At 38.8% G+C, this 16,384-nt stretch overlaps 1 protein-coding gene across 1 annotated transcript in view; it reads right to left on the minus strand.

Moving 5' to 3' along the window:
- Nucleotides 1-1,621: 1,621 nt before the first annotated feature.
- TTYH2 (tweety family member 2) overlaps nucleotides 1,622-16,384 on the minus strand; it is a 91,276-nt gene continuing 76,513 nt past the window's right edge. The window contains exons 7-14 of the mRNA XM_074224648.1: nucleotides 15,454-15,523; nucleotides 14,997-15,052; nucleotides 14,383-14,475; nucleotides 13,537-13,629; nucleotides 12,151-12,293; nucleotides 8,741-8,926; nucleotides 7,885-7,963; nucleotides 1,622-3,824 (exon numbers count right to left, since the gene is read on the minus strand). Coding sequence (XP_074080749.1) covers nucleotides 3,741-3,824; nucleotides 7,885-7,963; nucleotides 8,741-8,926; nucleotides 12,151-12,293; nucleotides 13,537-13,629; nucleotides 14,383-14,475; nucleotides 14,997-15,052; nucleotides 15,454-15,523 — 804 coding nt within the window. The 3' untranslated portion in view covers nucleotides 1,622-3,740. The remainder of the gene's footprint in view (nucleotides 3,825-7,884; nucleotides 7,964-8,740; nucleotides 8,927-12,150; nucleotides 12,294-13,536; nucleotides 13,630-14,382; nucleotides 14,476-14,996; nucleotides 15,053-15,453; nucleotides 15,524-16,384) is intronic.

The following is a 16,384-nucleotide window of genomic DNA, read 5'->3' on the forward strand; positions in this document are numbered from 1 at the left end:
AAATGAGGCAAGATTCTCTGCTAAGAGAATAGGGGGAGAAATAGCTATGGAAAGTTTGGGAAGGAATGAGATTTGAAAGAGCTGCTGTGGAGTGGGACAGTAAGCTGAAAAAGTTATAATAGAACTGCTAAGCACAGTGAGGGTCCAAATGAGATTTTAACTAATCATTTTGCAAGGTGTGCATAGGAACTTATAATCAAAACCCAGAAAAAAATCTGTGGTTGCAAAGGTATTTTTGTGAAACTATTTCTCATTGTATTAACTATCCTGCCAGGATCCAGTCTAACCAAAGCAGAAATTTTGAGTGCAAGCATCTCTAAGATTTTAGCTTTGCTAGATGAGAATCTAGAACTATACTTTACTAGGCCCATGGGTGGGCAAAACTGAAATTTCAAATCCTAAGCGCCTGTTCCCCACTACAAAGCAAAGATCCAAAAAACCATACTTGTTTGGAAGACTTCAGATAGTCTGGTACATATAGACAAAATGATTGACTGGGAATAAGGAAACTTGAACTCCATTTCTAACCTGCTGGGTCTTTGTATAACAATGTTCTTCTCATGGTTCAAGAGAATCAAGATGTCCTTGAATACTTTTTGCAAGACCTGTGTGAAGACTTCTTTTTCACAGATTCACATGATCCTATGCTCTACTTATGTCTACCATCCTGGTTCAAGCCCCCAGTCAAAATGGCCTTGCCTTTTCTTGTACATGGTGTTCCAACTCCCATCTCAGCATTTTTGCCCTATCCATTCTCATGACAGGAATTCTCTTCCTCAAATTGCACTCTTAGAATCTCATTTGCTTCAAAATTCTGCTCATATGACACCTACAATGTGAAATGCCTTTCCCCCAAATATACATACTCATACAATCCCCTAGAGGAAGTACTATTTGAAGTCCAGACCTATTTCATTTTTATCTTATTGGTAACTCTTAGAACACTAATAAAACTAAGTTGTGGGTAATAAATTCTCTTTGAATGACTAACCTAATGGACATAAACAGTTCAGAAAGGGGCAGGACCAGGAAGCAACAAAGATGGGCTATAAAATTGCTAGCACAATGCTCTATATGGACTGTATAAAGGAGAAGCAATTAGAACAGGGAGGATTAAGAGTAAGAACCAGGACTCAAAACTAGGGTCTCTGACTCCAAGTCAGAGGAGTCCAGGACCTTTGTTACTAATTGAATAACTTAGAGGGGGCCAATCCAATAATATAGTAAAACTGTCTTTTTGCAAGGCAAATTGAAGAGCAGAATGATGACCCTTTTCTCCTTGCTAAAGTTTGTCCAAGGGGCGGCTAGGTGGCATAGTAGATAAAGCACTGGCCTTGGAGTCAGGAGTACCTGGGTTCAAATCCAGTCTCAGACACTTAATAATTACCTAGCTGTGTGGCCTCGGGCAAGCCACTTAACCCCATTTGCCTTGCCAAAAAAACCCCTGAAGTTTGTCCAAAGTAGAGAAGTCCACTGACCTCCCAGGATATCAGTGATTTATTTTCACTGCCCTGTCAAACTTTGACTTAAAAATCAAAATATTTGTAATCTCTGTAACTCCCAGGGAACAACCATCATATTCCAGAAAGAGTCAATTCAAGGTCTTATGTCTTATGTTCCTGAGTGACTGAGGAAGTTAGAAACCAACTTCAAAATTTAGTACAAGTGTTTATTTCTTTCTCTTGGGCAGGTACATCCACATTCAGGCAGAAGTTTCCCCATTTTGCTCCTGCAGGAGCCCCAAAAGAATGTTCCACTTACATGCATTAAAAATAGTTGCCCTAGTCACAATGATGAATGTTAAGAAGCAAAACATTGTGTAACTGGTCACTCCAATCACATAGCACATGGTCATGGACATACAAAGGATGGATGATATACAGTATATACAAGCTAGTATTAGTGAGGGATACAATGAGGGACACAGTGATAGACCAGTAGCTCCCATGGAAGAACCCTGGGTTGGGGTGGCTTGGTTTGTCAATCAATGCTGGTTTTAGCTTCCCAAAAAACCCCAGTATTCCACACTATCAGCATTGTTATTCTACCAAGGGACCTCTTCTAAAAACAACAAAGGAGTCCCCTGATCCCAAGCCAAAGCAGAATTTTGTTTCTGCTCCAGGAGGAGACTTGAGTATATGCACTTTGGGTTAGCAGAAGATTGGAAGCACCAAAGACCCTAATCTTTAATCCTCAGGAGAGGGAAGATGGGGAGATCATTATTTCCTCCTGACCTGAGAACCTATTTTCATAATGGAGGTGAGGCTGATAGCATAGTATATGACAGAATGAATGAAAATGTGACAATGGTAGGGAAGAAGTGTGACACTAGAAGACACATTTTCCTATTTGTTGGCAAGACCCCACATTTTCCTCTTGAAAAAGAGAAAATTTTGTGTGGAAATAAACATGAAAAAGTAATCTGTCTCTTTCACTTCTTCCCCAGTGTCAAAATTCAGTTCCCTTATCCTAGTTAGCTGTTTCTCTTGTTAAAGAGAATTTCTCCCTAAGTGGGATGAAACCAGGATTCTCTGCAAGCATTGGTGGATGTCTCACTCTTAAGTTTTCCCATTGTATTTTATTAAAAAAAAATCTGCTAAGCCCAAGGAGCTGATCATATCAAGAATAATACCAATATATTTTTTTAAATGTACAAAATTAACTTGAGATCCCACATGTTAAAAGGAGAATGTACTGAAGGTTTCTGTCCTTTAGATAACCAATTAAAAAAACTGAAAGAAAAAAATATGCCTTTTCAAATGTTTCCATGAACACCTGAGACCAGTTATCTGATAAATTCAGAGCAGAATTTATATCTGTGGAGGAAAACAAGGTGGTCAAAGACATAGGAAGGATGGGTGTTCAATGGCAAACATGCATGATGCATGTGTATACAATGGAGGAAGACAAATCAGGCCCAAATCCCAATTCTAAAGTCTGGAAGAATATCAGTGTGCACTATCCAAAGCTATCCCTTTTTTTTCTGTCTCTACCACCTTCTCATTCCCACATTCTATACTCAACAAACTTACTTCTATACTGTAAGAATGTTGATACCAAAGAGTCAGTGTGGCCCTATAGTCTTATTTATTTGGACAGTATTAAACTACTCATTTCACATTTAACTTCTCTTTTGAAAAAAAAAGTTAAAAAAAACAAAAGAAAAACTCTTCCCTCTATTTCAGGCAAGTAAAAAAAAAAATCTCTCCTAATCAGTGCAGTTAGGAAGGAGAGGAAAGAGGAGATTATTAAGCAATCTTATTACCTGTGCTTTTGACTCCAAATAACTATCAAAATGTAACAAAAGACAATGTTCTCAATGAAAGTCCAAGGAGAGACATTTCTTTCCCCAGGACTGCAGCATCTGGTCCTGGTCAGGTCTCCCACCTTTTCTTTGAAAGAAGAAAATGACTGAAGTTATAGCTTGGAGAACAGCAGCTTCTAGGTTCCCACCATAGTACCATTTCCAACATGAAGTGAAAGGTGGCTGGGGATGGTTAGGCACGCAAACCCTAGAGAGTACCACCATCTTCTCTCTTCCTATGGTTGGTAGTCTGCCATATTCCAACACTCCAGTCTTGCTCAGAAGCCTGCCCTCCCTTGAATCAGCTCATGTTCCCTTCAACTGAGCTTGTTTCATTCCCTTAATTCATGCATTTTTCTAGTTTTCTTTAATTTCTATTCAAGAAATAATAGCTTGTGTTTTCTTTCAGAATAAAAAAAAAGAAACCACTGGAAGACTATTGGGCTGGAAACTCATTCCCGTAATGCCTCATATGCTCATCAGCAACGGAAAGATATGTTGCCCTCATGCTGGGAGTGTACTGGAGGGAGAAAAGAGAAGAAAAAAAATGAGAGCAGGAAATGCATTTCCATTATCACTCCTCATTAGGTACCTCGTTAGTTAAAGTTACATTAAAAAGTTCTAACTGTATAAAGATGTTACACCAGCAAAGGAAGCCTAGTATGGCATTCGCAATCAGAAATGTACCTGAGGGAATATAGAGGGCTTATAGGTCAATGCTCTCCTGACTTTTTTTGCAAAGGGGGATCAGATAAGCCATAGTCAAAACACTGAAAGAGCATTTCATCAGGTAATACTAAAGTGAGAGAGGAAATGGGGGACCAAGAGGGGCTCCTCTTTCGTACCCTAAATACCTCTGAAGAGAGACAGTGACTTTTATGAGAATTTTCTATCCAAGAGCTCAAGAGGAACTAACAATTCAGGTCTTTCAATGGTACTTAACCTACTTTAGGTGTTCTTAACTTGAGGTCTATAAACTTGTTTTAAAAAAGCCCCAACACAATATATTTTAATATCATTGGTTTCTTTGAAATCCCATGTATTTTACTTTATCAATTTGCAGACATCCTGAGAAGGGGACATAGGTTTCACCAGATAGTAGAGGGATCCAGGATACTTACAAGATTAAGACCTTCTATCACACCTGAAACCTTAGTCATCTACCCTCAACAACAGTCAGTATTAAGGAGGAGGGGGAGAATAGCTCTTTTAAAAACATACCTTCAAATTTTGCATGTGATACAATGCTTCTAAAGAGAATAGATTATTCTGCCTTTGCTAGCTTAGAAACTGAAAATTCAAATTAGTCTCTACTCATGGTTGGTTTATAGTCAAAGGTGGAGAGACCGCTTTGTAAGTAGGAGATTGGGTCCATAGGCCCTTCCCTAGGAGTTGCCTGCCTGTTGAGCTGTCTATTTAACTTTCCCAACTAGCTGGTCTGGGGGCAGCTAGGTGGCACAATGGATAGAGCACCGGCCCTGGAGTCAGGAGTACCTGAGTTCAAATTTGGCCTCAGACACTCAGTAATTACCTAGCTGTGTGGTCTTGGGCAAGCCACTTAACTGTATTTGCCGTTGCAAGAACCTAAAAAGAAAAAAAACTAGCTGGGCTGGAAACTCCTGACCTGTTCAGCCTAAATACCAAGAGGCAGGTGGATAGGCAGATACCTGCAGTCTTCATGTTGCAAGAAGCCAGTTGACATCTAGGACTCAGAGATGGGGAATTGATCAGGAGTCAATGGAGAAGAATGGGGTAGGAATAATTAGTGTACATGGAGAAAATGGTTGAGGGACCAGGAAGGTGGACAAACAGTAAGATCTTTTAAAATAAGGTTAATTACATCAAAGAACCCAAAATTCCTTAAGTGGCTACAGATGTCTTAAAATATAGATGGGGAGTGATACAAGAAGGGATCTTTTCCTTCCTACAAGATCTAGGGATGTGTTGCTGGCCTTGCTGGCCTTCCCTGGAGAGAATTTTGCTAATCTATAGCCTTCTTTATTAGACCTTGGAGAAAAGAACATGCATTTATATAATGCCTTACTATGCAGCAGGCACTATGCTAAGCGATTTATAAATATTTCATTTGATCCTCACAACACCTCTTTGAAGAGACTGCAGTTAATGACTTGCTCAGGATCACACAGCTAGTAACTTCAGAGGTCAAATTTTAATTTGGGTCTTCCTGATTCCATACCTAGTGCTCTATCCACATTGCCAACTTCTCTCCCAAATTCTTTTAACTTCAATTTAGTGGTTGTGAATGACACCACACTCAAACTCCTTATTTTAAAATGATTTTGAAGCAGCTTTAGGAAAATGTAAACCTTAGCTCCAGGGAAAAATACTAATCTTTGAACTTGCTACCGGCATTCCCTTGGGTGGTAGGGCAGAAGAAAAATTTACTATATTCTACTATCTACCACTGCAATTTTAGATGCCAAAAGCTACTCTCCAGTCTTAGAATTAATTTACAATAGTCAGTTGCAAATTTACAATAGACAATTGCAAATTTGGATGTGAAAAGCTACTTTCCTGCATCAGTCATTATGTCTGGAGACTGTAAGAAGAATTTAATATTTAATTCTTCTTATTAAGTGAAATCCGTTGAGGCAAAATAGAATTAAACATTGCCAAACAAATTGCCTTTGATTGCCTATTTTCTCCCCTCAGGAGCATAAATATTCAAAATAGTTGACCTTGGATACAAGGTTGAAGGGCAGATAGAATAAGAATTTCTTTGCCAGAGCTCTAAACTGCTTGGGACCCCATCCCACCTCCTGGACATGGGAAAGGTTAAGTCTTAATGGCCCAGACTAACCCAACCCAGGGTTGAATTTACCACCCATACCCTTCAGCCATTGTTTTTCTCCTTGTCCACTGACTCTAGAGTCCCTCAGAAATAGCTCAGATATGCTCTGACAAGACATGAACAACAATATAGTGGAAAGAGCCCCAGATCTGACCAGTCAAAAAGGTCTGGGTTCAAATTCCATCTCAGACACCTTCTAGGTGACCCAAGTCCAGTGTCCTCTCTCTTTGCATCTCTAAGATGAAGGACTTTAGATTTATTGATCTCTGTAGTCCCATCCAACTCTAACAATCTGCCCTGAGGTGGGGGGAGACCTCACCACAGCTGGTTGCTTACTCCCCCCCACTCTCTCTTATGATGTGCTTTTGCCTTCCCTGGATTTCCTATTTGTGACCAACACAGCCTGAATAACTGATACAACTCTTCCTCCTGCCATCTGACTCCTCACATGAGTCCAAGGTTCTCACAAATCATCTTGCGGGATTTAGGTAAGAGGCTAACTCTCAACCAAAATCATAGTCAACATTTCTATTATTATCCACTATAATTAGGGGAAAATGTGGTCCCCATCAATTCATACTGCAGACAAATGAAATCTCAAATAGACTTGGATTGGCAGACTCTAGATAGAAATCCTAGCTTTACCACTTATTTATTAGCCATGTGGTCTGGGGTAAGTCACTTTAGTTCCCTATACCTCTTTTATCTTACCTGTAAAATGGAAGACAGTTATGTGGTACAGTGGATAGAACCTGGGCAAGTCACTTAACCCTGTTTTCCTCAGTTTTCTCCACTATACAATGAGCTGGAGAAGGAAATGGCAAGTTACTCTACTATCTTTGCCAAGAAAACCCCAAATAAGGTCAGAAAGACTGAAAAATGACTGAACAACAATAAAATGAGAGGGGGAATAAAATGGACTGGATGGCCTCTAAGGTCTCTGTCAGCTCAAAAGCTATGATCCTATGAACTGCTCTGTGCCTCAGTTTCCTCATCTGTAAAATGAAGGGGTTGGGCTTGATATTGTTTAAGGTCTATTTCTATATCCACAGTCTGGTGATACTTTAACCCCTTCAATCCTCCTCCTCCCAAATATCCATTATTGTACCTTGCTGTAATACAGTGGGGTAAAAGGCAATGTGGATAGAAAGATGGCCAGGAAAACTCAGTTTCAAGACTTGCCTCTGACCCATGACCCTGAGTTAGTTACTTAAACTCTCAATGCTCTATTGGTCCATTGTTTGGTTGTTTCTGACTCCTTGTGTCCCCCCAGACCATTGCACATCGATACAAATATGGGTTTTCTTGGCAAAGATACCTCTGTGGTTTGCCATTTCCTTCTCCAAAGGATTGAGGCAGATAGAAGTTAAATGACAGTTAGGAAGCCTCAGAGATTAGATATGAACTCAGGTCTTTCTGACTATAGGTCCATATTACAGACTCTATTCACTTTGCCACCTAGTTGTCTCTTTATGTAATTGACACCTCTGCTCTACTAAGTTCCCCAAAACTACATATAAATTATAGTTTAGGTGCCAACTTTCATTAGTTGATGGAATATTCCTATCCAGGAGTCCCCTGAATATTTCAAACTCTTTATATATCATGTGGTCACCTCTAAAGGATGCTAGATAGTAGACCACTGTGGGATCACCATCCCTTCTCCTCCACTTATCCTTCTTCTTTCAATAGAAAAAGCTGTTGAGAAGGGAGAATTTAGGAAAAGGGAAATTTATTGCCATGACTTAGCTTCAGGAAGCCAAAGTACCGTGGGAGGAGGAGAGGCTCTTCCAATCAGCGGGACGTTTTCGTAGCGTGGGTTCCCACCAAAGAGCATTGCTTGATTCCTGCAAGGTTGGAGCAGACTGTTTAGAAGGGGTAACAAGAAAGCTAAAATGGATGAGAGGGGAGAAATGCAAAGAAAGTATAGGGGAAGTTCACTTTAGAAGTGAGATGACCAGATAGGAAGATATGGGAGGTATGACTGCTGCAATAACTCTCTGCATCTACAAATGCTTATTAAATATCCAGACTTGCCCTTTGGTCACCCAGGAGACTTGTGCTATAAATAATGTATCTTGGCTGTTAAATATCGCTGGCAGAGTAGGATAGGTGGAATGGCTAGTGAGCCCATTGGATGTCTCTAGAATTAGGGCTTCTTAACCTGAAAACTTTGGACCTAAAAACAAAATTTTAAAAATAATTTTTAGTAAGATAATTATAATTTTATAACATAATTATTTCCTTTATAATCCTATGTATTTTATGCATTTAAAAACATTCTGAAATGGGCTTTATGATACAAAAAAAATTGACTAAACTCCTGTTTGTGATATTTTCTTCTTCAATTGCCTTTACTATCTTTCTATTCAGCTCAATCTATGGCCATGATGCTCCAACCCAAGGCTAGTTCATCTCAGGCCATATATGAGGATGTCCCTCTCATTCTATAGAGTCCTTTTCTCTGCTACTATTGGTCTAGGATATTAGACCCAGGGAACCCCTCTGCATCTCTTCTCAAGCAAAACAGAACTATGAAGGGATTTTTGCAAGATGATTTGTTTTCCTAACTTGAAACTTGGGAAAGCTGAAGGTGCTGAACCCACTCCTCCCCTTGATCTCACATGTATTCTGAGACAGGGGCATTTGAGACTGTCTGGGCTGGAGGATGTAGGCTGGTCTGGCTGCCCAGGCTGCTGCTGTAACTACAAAAACTTCGAAGTTGTCCCCGGGTTGGGTTGTGAGCAGCAATGCGACGGGCCTGGGGATTGAAAGGGTCATCTTCATCAATGTCATCATAGCTTCTGTCCCTGAAACAAGAGGTAGAGTGTCATGTCAAAGATAGGAGCCTGGGGAGGAATCCTTGTTTTCTTAGCCTGGTGTTCAAAGCCTTCTATAACATGGCCCCCAACTCGCCCTTTGCTAACCTCGTTCACTGCTACTCTACATGAACTCTCCACACTAACCAGTCTTGTGTCATTCTCTACCAACTGGAGAATGCACTCCTTTGTCATCATTTATTCAAATAAAACCTCCTCCCTGAAGCCTTCCATGACCATGCCAGACCAGGACGATATTCCCTGACTCCAAATACCAAAGCAATTATCTATCCCCTTCATTTGTCATTTCTTATACATTACCTTTACTACCCAGGATAGTGATACAAGAAAGTATAACATTTAATTTCATAGTATACACCTTCTTTGCCTACTAGATCATAAGCACTTTCAAACCTGGGAGCATCTTTTATTCTGACTCCCTCACCACCTCTGGAGACCAATGGCTGACCTTCTCCTCACTATGGTAAGGTCTCTACCCCATGGCTTCTGACTCTCACTGGTGAGTTCTTCCCAGAATCTCTATTTGAGGTTCTGCCTTCTGTAGCATTCATGCCAGTCATCCTGTTCTTGTCAGAGATGGACCAACCGCAATGCTCCAGATCTCTCTACTTTGCCCCATGTGAATATCTTCTCTCCTCCGCCCATCCCATTTTCAGCTCTTTTGTATGGATTGAAAACCCTTCAAGGAAGGGGTTGACTTTTTTTTCCCTTGTATGTGTTTTTAGGACTTAACAGAGGATGGAGCACATGATGTATCACCTACCAATCTTCAGTTATTTCTGAAGGGTTAGGTTGGAGTTATCTTCTCATATCTTTCATGAGTCCTATTTGAGTTTTAAAATTTTGTTACATTTACTTTTTATTTTTTTGTGTGTATCATTATTACCATTTACACTGCTGTAGTTAATGTGTATATTATTTTTTGGACTCTGCTTTACTCTGTATCAGTTCACATAGATCTTTTCATATTTTTTAGTATTCACACATAATTTCTTATGGTACTACAATAGTCCATTACATATATATATATATATATATATATATATATATATATATATCTATACCAAAATTTTAGTTATTCCCCAAATGCTGGGGATTTACTTTATTTACAATTTTTAGCTATCACAAAAGAAATGCTGCTTTAAATACTCTGAAGAATATGGGATTTTTTTTTCTTATTGATGACTTTCTTAGTGTATAAAACCAAGTAATAGGGTCTCTGGATCACTTTATTTGCATAATTCTAAATTGCTTTCCAAAATGGTTGTACTGTTCGACAACTCCATTAGCCAATGCATTAGCATGCCTATCTTTTCACAAGCACTCTAACATTGACTGTTGCCATTTTTGATCACTTTTTCCATTTTGCAAGGTTTGAGGTCAACCGTCAGAGTTGCTTTCATTTATATTTCTCTCTCTTTTACTCATACCTATATATTATATCTATATATACACACAAATACCTATATATTTTTGCATTTGGGCATATATGTATGTATAAATGTATATATAGTTGTTTACAAATCCTGGATAGTAAACTCTTATTGGAGAAATTGGATACAGAACCCCCCCCCCCAAATCTGACCACTTTCCTTCTTATTCTAGATGCATTAATGTTTGTGTTGAAGTTTTTCAGTTATAAGTAACCAAAATTAAACATTTTAATTTTTTTGCTTCTATTTTGTGATTTAAGAATACATTTTCAAACCATAGTTGTAAGAAATATATGACCTGTTTCTCTTCTATATTTTTACAAATATGATCTTTAATACTGAGGTCATATTTTATTTTGAATGTTTTGTGGATTATGATACAGGATGTTAGTCTAAGCCCAATTTCTGCCTTTCTAGTTTTCCTAGTAGTTTTTATCACATGGAGAGTTTTTCCCCTAAGTAACTTATGTTTTTCACTTTATCAAACAATGAGATATTGAGTTCTATTATTTCTGAATCTTCCTTTTCTAGTCTGTTTCATAATTTCTCTCTATTCCTTAACCAATAACAGAAGGTTTTGAGAACTGCTGATTTATTATATAATTTGAGATCTGGAAGTGCTATTCTCTTTTCATCCTTGCTTCATTTCCCTTGATATCCTAGATTTGTTTTTTCAAAGGAATTTTATTAATTTTTAAAAATCAAGTTCTGTAAAGTATTCCCTTGGTAATTTGATTGATTTGGCATTAAAAGTGTAAATTAATTTGGTTTACTGTCATTTTCATGAGCACTGAATATTCATCTAGCTATTTAAGTCCTTTATTTCTATAAGGAATACTTTGTAATTGAATTTATACAAGTCTTTGTGTGTGTGCTTTGGAAGGTTGATCCCCAGATATTTTATGTATTTTGTGGTTATTTGGAATGAGATTTTTCTTTTTATTATTGCTTCTTGTGTTTTGTTAGAATGCTGTTGGTTTTTGAAGACTTATTTTGTAGTCTGCAACTTTGTTGAAGCTATTATTTCAATTAGTATCTTTGCTGATTTCCTAATATTTTCCAAATAAATCACCAGATCAGCAACAAACAGGGTTTGTTTTATCTTCTCCTCAGCTACCTTTAATCCTTTAATTACCTTCTCTTGTCTTATTACTATTGCTGGAATTTCCAGAACTTTATCACTAAAGGAGGAGAATGAGCATTGGAAAAGACTCTAGCATATTCCCATTGCTTATGATACTTGATTTTAATTTTTAGATAACACTGAGGAAAATGTCCTTATCAAAAGTTTTTTCTGCATCTATTGAGATGATCACATGATTTTTGGATATTTTAGTTTTTAATATGATTAATAATGCTGATTATTTTCCTAATGATGAACGATTCTTGTATTCTTGGTATTTATCTTACTTCATCATAATGAATGATTTCCTGGATAAATTGCTGAGTTTTTTCAGAGAAATAGCTTTTAGTTTTATTTATAATTTGCTATTTGTTTCCAATTTATTTCCCCTCTAAATCTTTTGTGCTTATTTTAGGTTTCTTTGTGAAATTTCTGATTTAAGAAAACCAACCACCTGCTGAAGGTAGAAGCCTCCACTATTTTCCCAGGATAGGTTCTTCTAGTCTGAGGATGGGTTCTTATTGCTTAAATCCCAGGGCTCATGATCCCCCCAGAGTGGTCATCATTTTCCTCCTTATCCCTTTGCAGAGTTGAGAAGCAGGAAGAGACTTCCACCCTTCTCTGTCTAGTTAACTTACCTGACAGTCAAATACTTCCAGGCCTGAGGCCCTGCACAGATCATGGTGGAGAAGGCCATGGCAGCCAAAAGGGAGAACAGGCCAAGATAGAGCAGCCCTTCAACACCATCATAGCAGATACCAATTAGGGAATCAAGATAATCCTGGAAAGCAATGAGGAAACTCATTCTGGAACTCCCTTCTTACTGGGTATTTCTTCCTACCTTCCCTCTAAAGTTGGCATTTGATGTGAATATTTTCATATAGTCATAGACCAGTTTATTGTCCCTTATCACTTTATATTTTCCTGGGCAGTTAAGTGGCACAGTGGCACCTGCCTTGAAGTTAGGAGAACTCACTTTCCTGATTTCAAATCCAGTCTCATATATACACTAGCTGTGTGACCATGGGCAAGTCATTGGACTATTTTCTCATCTATAATGTGAGCTAGAGAAGGAAATGGCAAACCATTCCAGTATCTTTTCCAAGAAAACCCTAAATGGGGCCACAAAGAGAAAGGACTGAAATAACTGAATAACAAACATAGCCTTATATTTAGATCACAAAGAAACCTTAAAGGCCATCTAGTCTAACCTTCTCCTTTTAAAGAAGAAGCACCTCAGAGATTATGTGATTTACCCCAGGTCATCCTAATCCAGAGGAAATTTGAACCTAGGTCTCTTTTCACTGTACATTCCCTATATTAGTATGGTTTAATGAATAGAGTCTGGGATTGGAGCCAGGAAGACCTGAATAACTCACCACATGTCTCAGAAAACTCCCTAGGATTTATCTAAGTCATAGGCATTTGAAATTTTTGTTGTAGTAGAAGGTCCCAGACTAGTAATATCTTGTTCTAATAAAATAACAGATCTCTTTCTCTGGTGCACTCTTCCTCCTCTTTTTTCCTCTCTTTCTCCTCTCTCCCTGCTTTTCTTCTTCTTTTTCTCCCTCTCCCTCTCTCTCTCATACACACATATAGGCTTCTTTAAAATGACAGTTTTTAGAAGATAGGGATTGGGTCTCTCTAGTTTTCTTTGTGAAAACTGGTCTTTGAACAATGCTTTTTGATGATAACAGTAAGGCTGGGACCCTAAATCCCTAGGAGAACAGCCAGGTAGACCAGGGATTGTGTGTCTGCAATATGGGACAGTGGCTCATCACCCCCTGGAACAGAAAGTGATGTACTAAGAGACTCCTTCTCCAAACTGCTGGAAAGAATCTCAGGAAACTCATGAATCCCAACTTCCTCTTTTACAGTTGTAGCCCCTTCATGGTGAACCCCAGCTGAGGTTCCAAGGCAACTGATCTCCAGATGCTATCCCCCAATCCTCACCTAATATGGAGCAAAATACTTAGGAGTCTTTAATTCTACAGTGCTACGCCCCCTCCTCCCCCAGCTCACACCTTGTGAAGTCCTCTGCAGTCTAACATGGCAGTCAACTGGTGGAGGCTGGCCTCAGATGAATTCAGCAGCAGTTGTATCCCAAGCAGATCCTTCTGAAGGGGGGAAAAGAAGACAAAGTTTAGGGTTGCAACAATAAGTCTCCAGTTGCAAAGCAGCTTTTAGAACCAAGGGGAAGGAATGGAGAGAGAATGCATTACACATTCTTAGAATCCTCTCAAAAATATTGGAAAGCAAGTCTGGTCCATGAAGTGGGAATCTGGCTTTAGGGACCAGGTGGAGAAAGGGAGTGGAAAGAAGAGGAAAAAGGAAACATGGGTTGGGGGAAGGCATGAAGGGCATTAGTTTCTAGTTGGGGTTCTTGATTGCTCTTTACAGGCAGATAGAAGGTCATGATGTGATTATAGGATTTGTGTTTGAATAGGAAGGGACTTTAGAGGCTATTTTGTTCACCCCTCTCATTTTCCAGATGGAGAAAAGGAAGCCCAGACAGGCAATATATGATTGATCTAAAAATCACACAGAAAGTTTGGCATCTAAAGCCTACAGACAATAAGATAATTCTCAGCACATTTCTACTCATCTGAGGGGATACAGGGGATGGGTAAGGAAAAAACCCTCTCAACCACCTACTGGTGCCATGATAAGAGAGAGATAGTAAACTGGATTTGGGGTTGTCCCCAAAGGGGCTTTGTCAGTCTTCATTCTACTGTATGAAAAAAGATGGACTAAGGAAGCATGTCTCCTGGGGTTTAGAAAGACATGAACACTCCCCTTCTTCTACCATTGTGCTACCACCCCTACTCTCCATCCTTACTTCCTACTGGATGAATATTTCTTCTCCTCACCTCTGCTGTGGGGAACAAGGGCACAGCAAACTGCAATAGGCCAAGAACTTGGATCTGCATTGTTGTCAATGATCGCTGGAAGATGGTCAGTGCCTGGGCCCAAGAGAGAAACAGGCTATTAGAAGTCATTTGTTATTCCCCACCCTCTCTCACATCTAAGAGCCAAGGATTCCTTGGGATCATTCTAGGGACCCCACTATTACAGGATTTGTGGATTAACCCTTAAGTCATGTTGACCCTTAAAATAAGTTCTCTAAATACAGTATCTCTAATCATGCATGCCCCACTTCCAGCTACATTGGAATTTCCTTCCTCTTCAGTCCTGAGGGTTCCTTAAAACCACTGTATGTTTTCCCAGCACAAATTGCTACAGAAAACAACAACAATACTATGTAAACTGTTATATGATATAATTATGAACTTGATATGTACTTGAAGGTTTGCAAAGCATTTCATAGATATGATCTCATGTGATCAACAACTCTGAGATGTAGGTGTTATTATTCCCATTTCACAAATGAAGAAACTGAACAAATATCTTCCTCTAAAGAACAAAACTGAGGTGGTGGCAATCACAGACTTAGAAAATAGGAGTCAGAGGAGGAGTTGCATACCTGTTGGAATGGGTTACTCAGGCCCTGGCTGCAATACAAGTAGTAGCGGGTTATCTCTGAAAAGCAAAGACACTTGTTTTGATTAAGATCCTAACTGAGCATACACCCATTGGTAATCCAAGTGGATTTTGCAGAGACTTTTCTCCTAAGAGCCTTACAGATTAGTATCCTTCAATAATTTTTTATTGGGTTTGATGGCACCACTAAGCTCACTGTTTCTGGAGATCAAAAGAACAAATGAATCAACACCAGGTATTATTCACTAGGCTCTGTCCTAGGTGTTGGGAAAGCAAACCATCAGAAAGAAAAGAATAACTTAAGAGAATTAAAAAAACAGGTAACCAAACATTCCAGCAAGGAAGGTGGGGGTGGGAATGAATGAAAAAAAAAAAGGAAGGGGTAATCACTAGCATAAACTAATTGAACATTGAAAAATTCATCCTATCACATCTCTTACCTGTGTTCATCTTATCCTGTGTGACATTAAGGATGAACTTGTCCGGAGCTACACAGAAATCACTGGTGCCCTAAGGTAAAGAATGACAGAATTTTAGGACTAGAAGGAAGGGCTTCCACAGTCACTAAGTCTGACCTCTATCTGAGCAGAAATTCCCCTCCCCAACACTTCAGCTTTTACCAGTAGACTTTCAATGATAAGGAAACCACTTTTCCTGAGCAAGCTGCCCTTTGGTAGAACTCTAATAGAAAGTTTTTCTCTTTATCAAGTCAAATATCTACCTTTCTCTAACTTCTACCTATTGAGATTAATTCTGCCATCTGATATCAAACAAAATAAATCTAATCTTTCTACTTGACAGCCTGTCAAATACCTAAAGGCAGCTCTCCTTTTCCATCCTCCCATAAACCAAGAAAGTGAGAGAGAAGTAGATTTCAGAGAAAAATCATGGGGTCCAAAGTTCACTAAATAAAATATACTGGTAGCTGCCAAAAGAGAGTAATGCGGCAGAGACTACAGTGATGCATGTCAAAGTCATTTTCATATATCTGTGTTTTATTTACCCAAGCAAACAATATACTCCTCTGGGAAAAGGAAGGGCATCTTTTCTATTTCTTTTAAAATTTCGTTACCAGGATTCATGGTAAAACATCCCAGTCACCTCCAAAAAGTGAGGTGATTGACTCGAGTGCAGAATGAGATATACATACAAATGAACACACACACACACACACACACAATTATATGTATGCGTGTGTGTGTGTGTATGACATGGCCAGTATAGGAATTTATTTTAACTAGATTTAGAACAGGGGTTTAATTTTTCTTTCTTAATAGGAATAGAAAGGAGAAGGTAGGAGAGGAAGAGAATATAGATTTTCATTGATAGAAACAAATTTTAATTAAAACAAATCCTCTCTACCACTTGATG

This window comes from Macrotis lagotis, chromosome 2 (genome assembly GCF_037893015.1).
Source record: "Macrotis lagotis isolate mMagLag1 chromosome 2, bilby.v1.9.chrom.fasta, whole genome shotgun sequence".
Classification (NCBI taxonomy): Eukaryota; Metazoa; Chordata; class Mammalia; order Peramelemorphia; family Peramelidae; genus Macrotis; species Macrotis lagotis.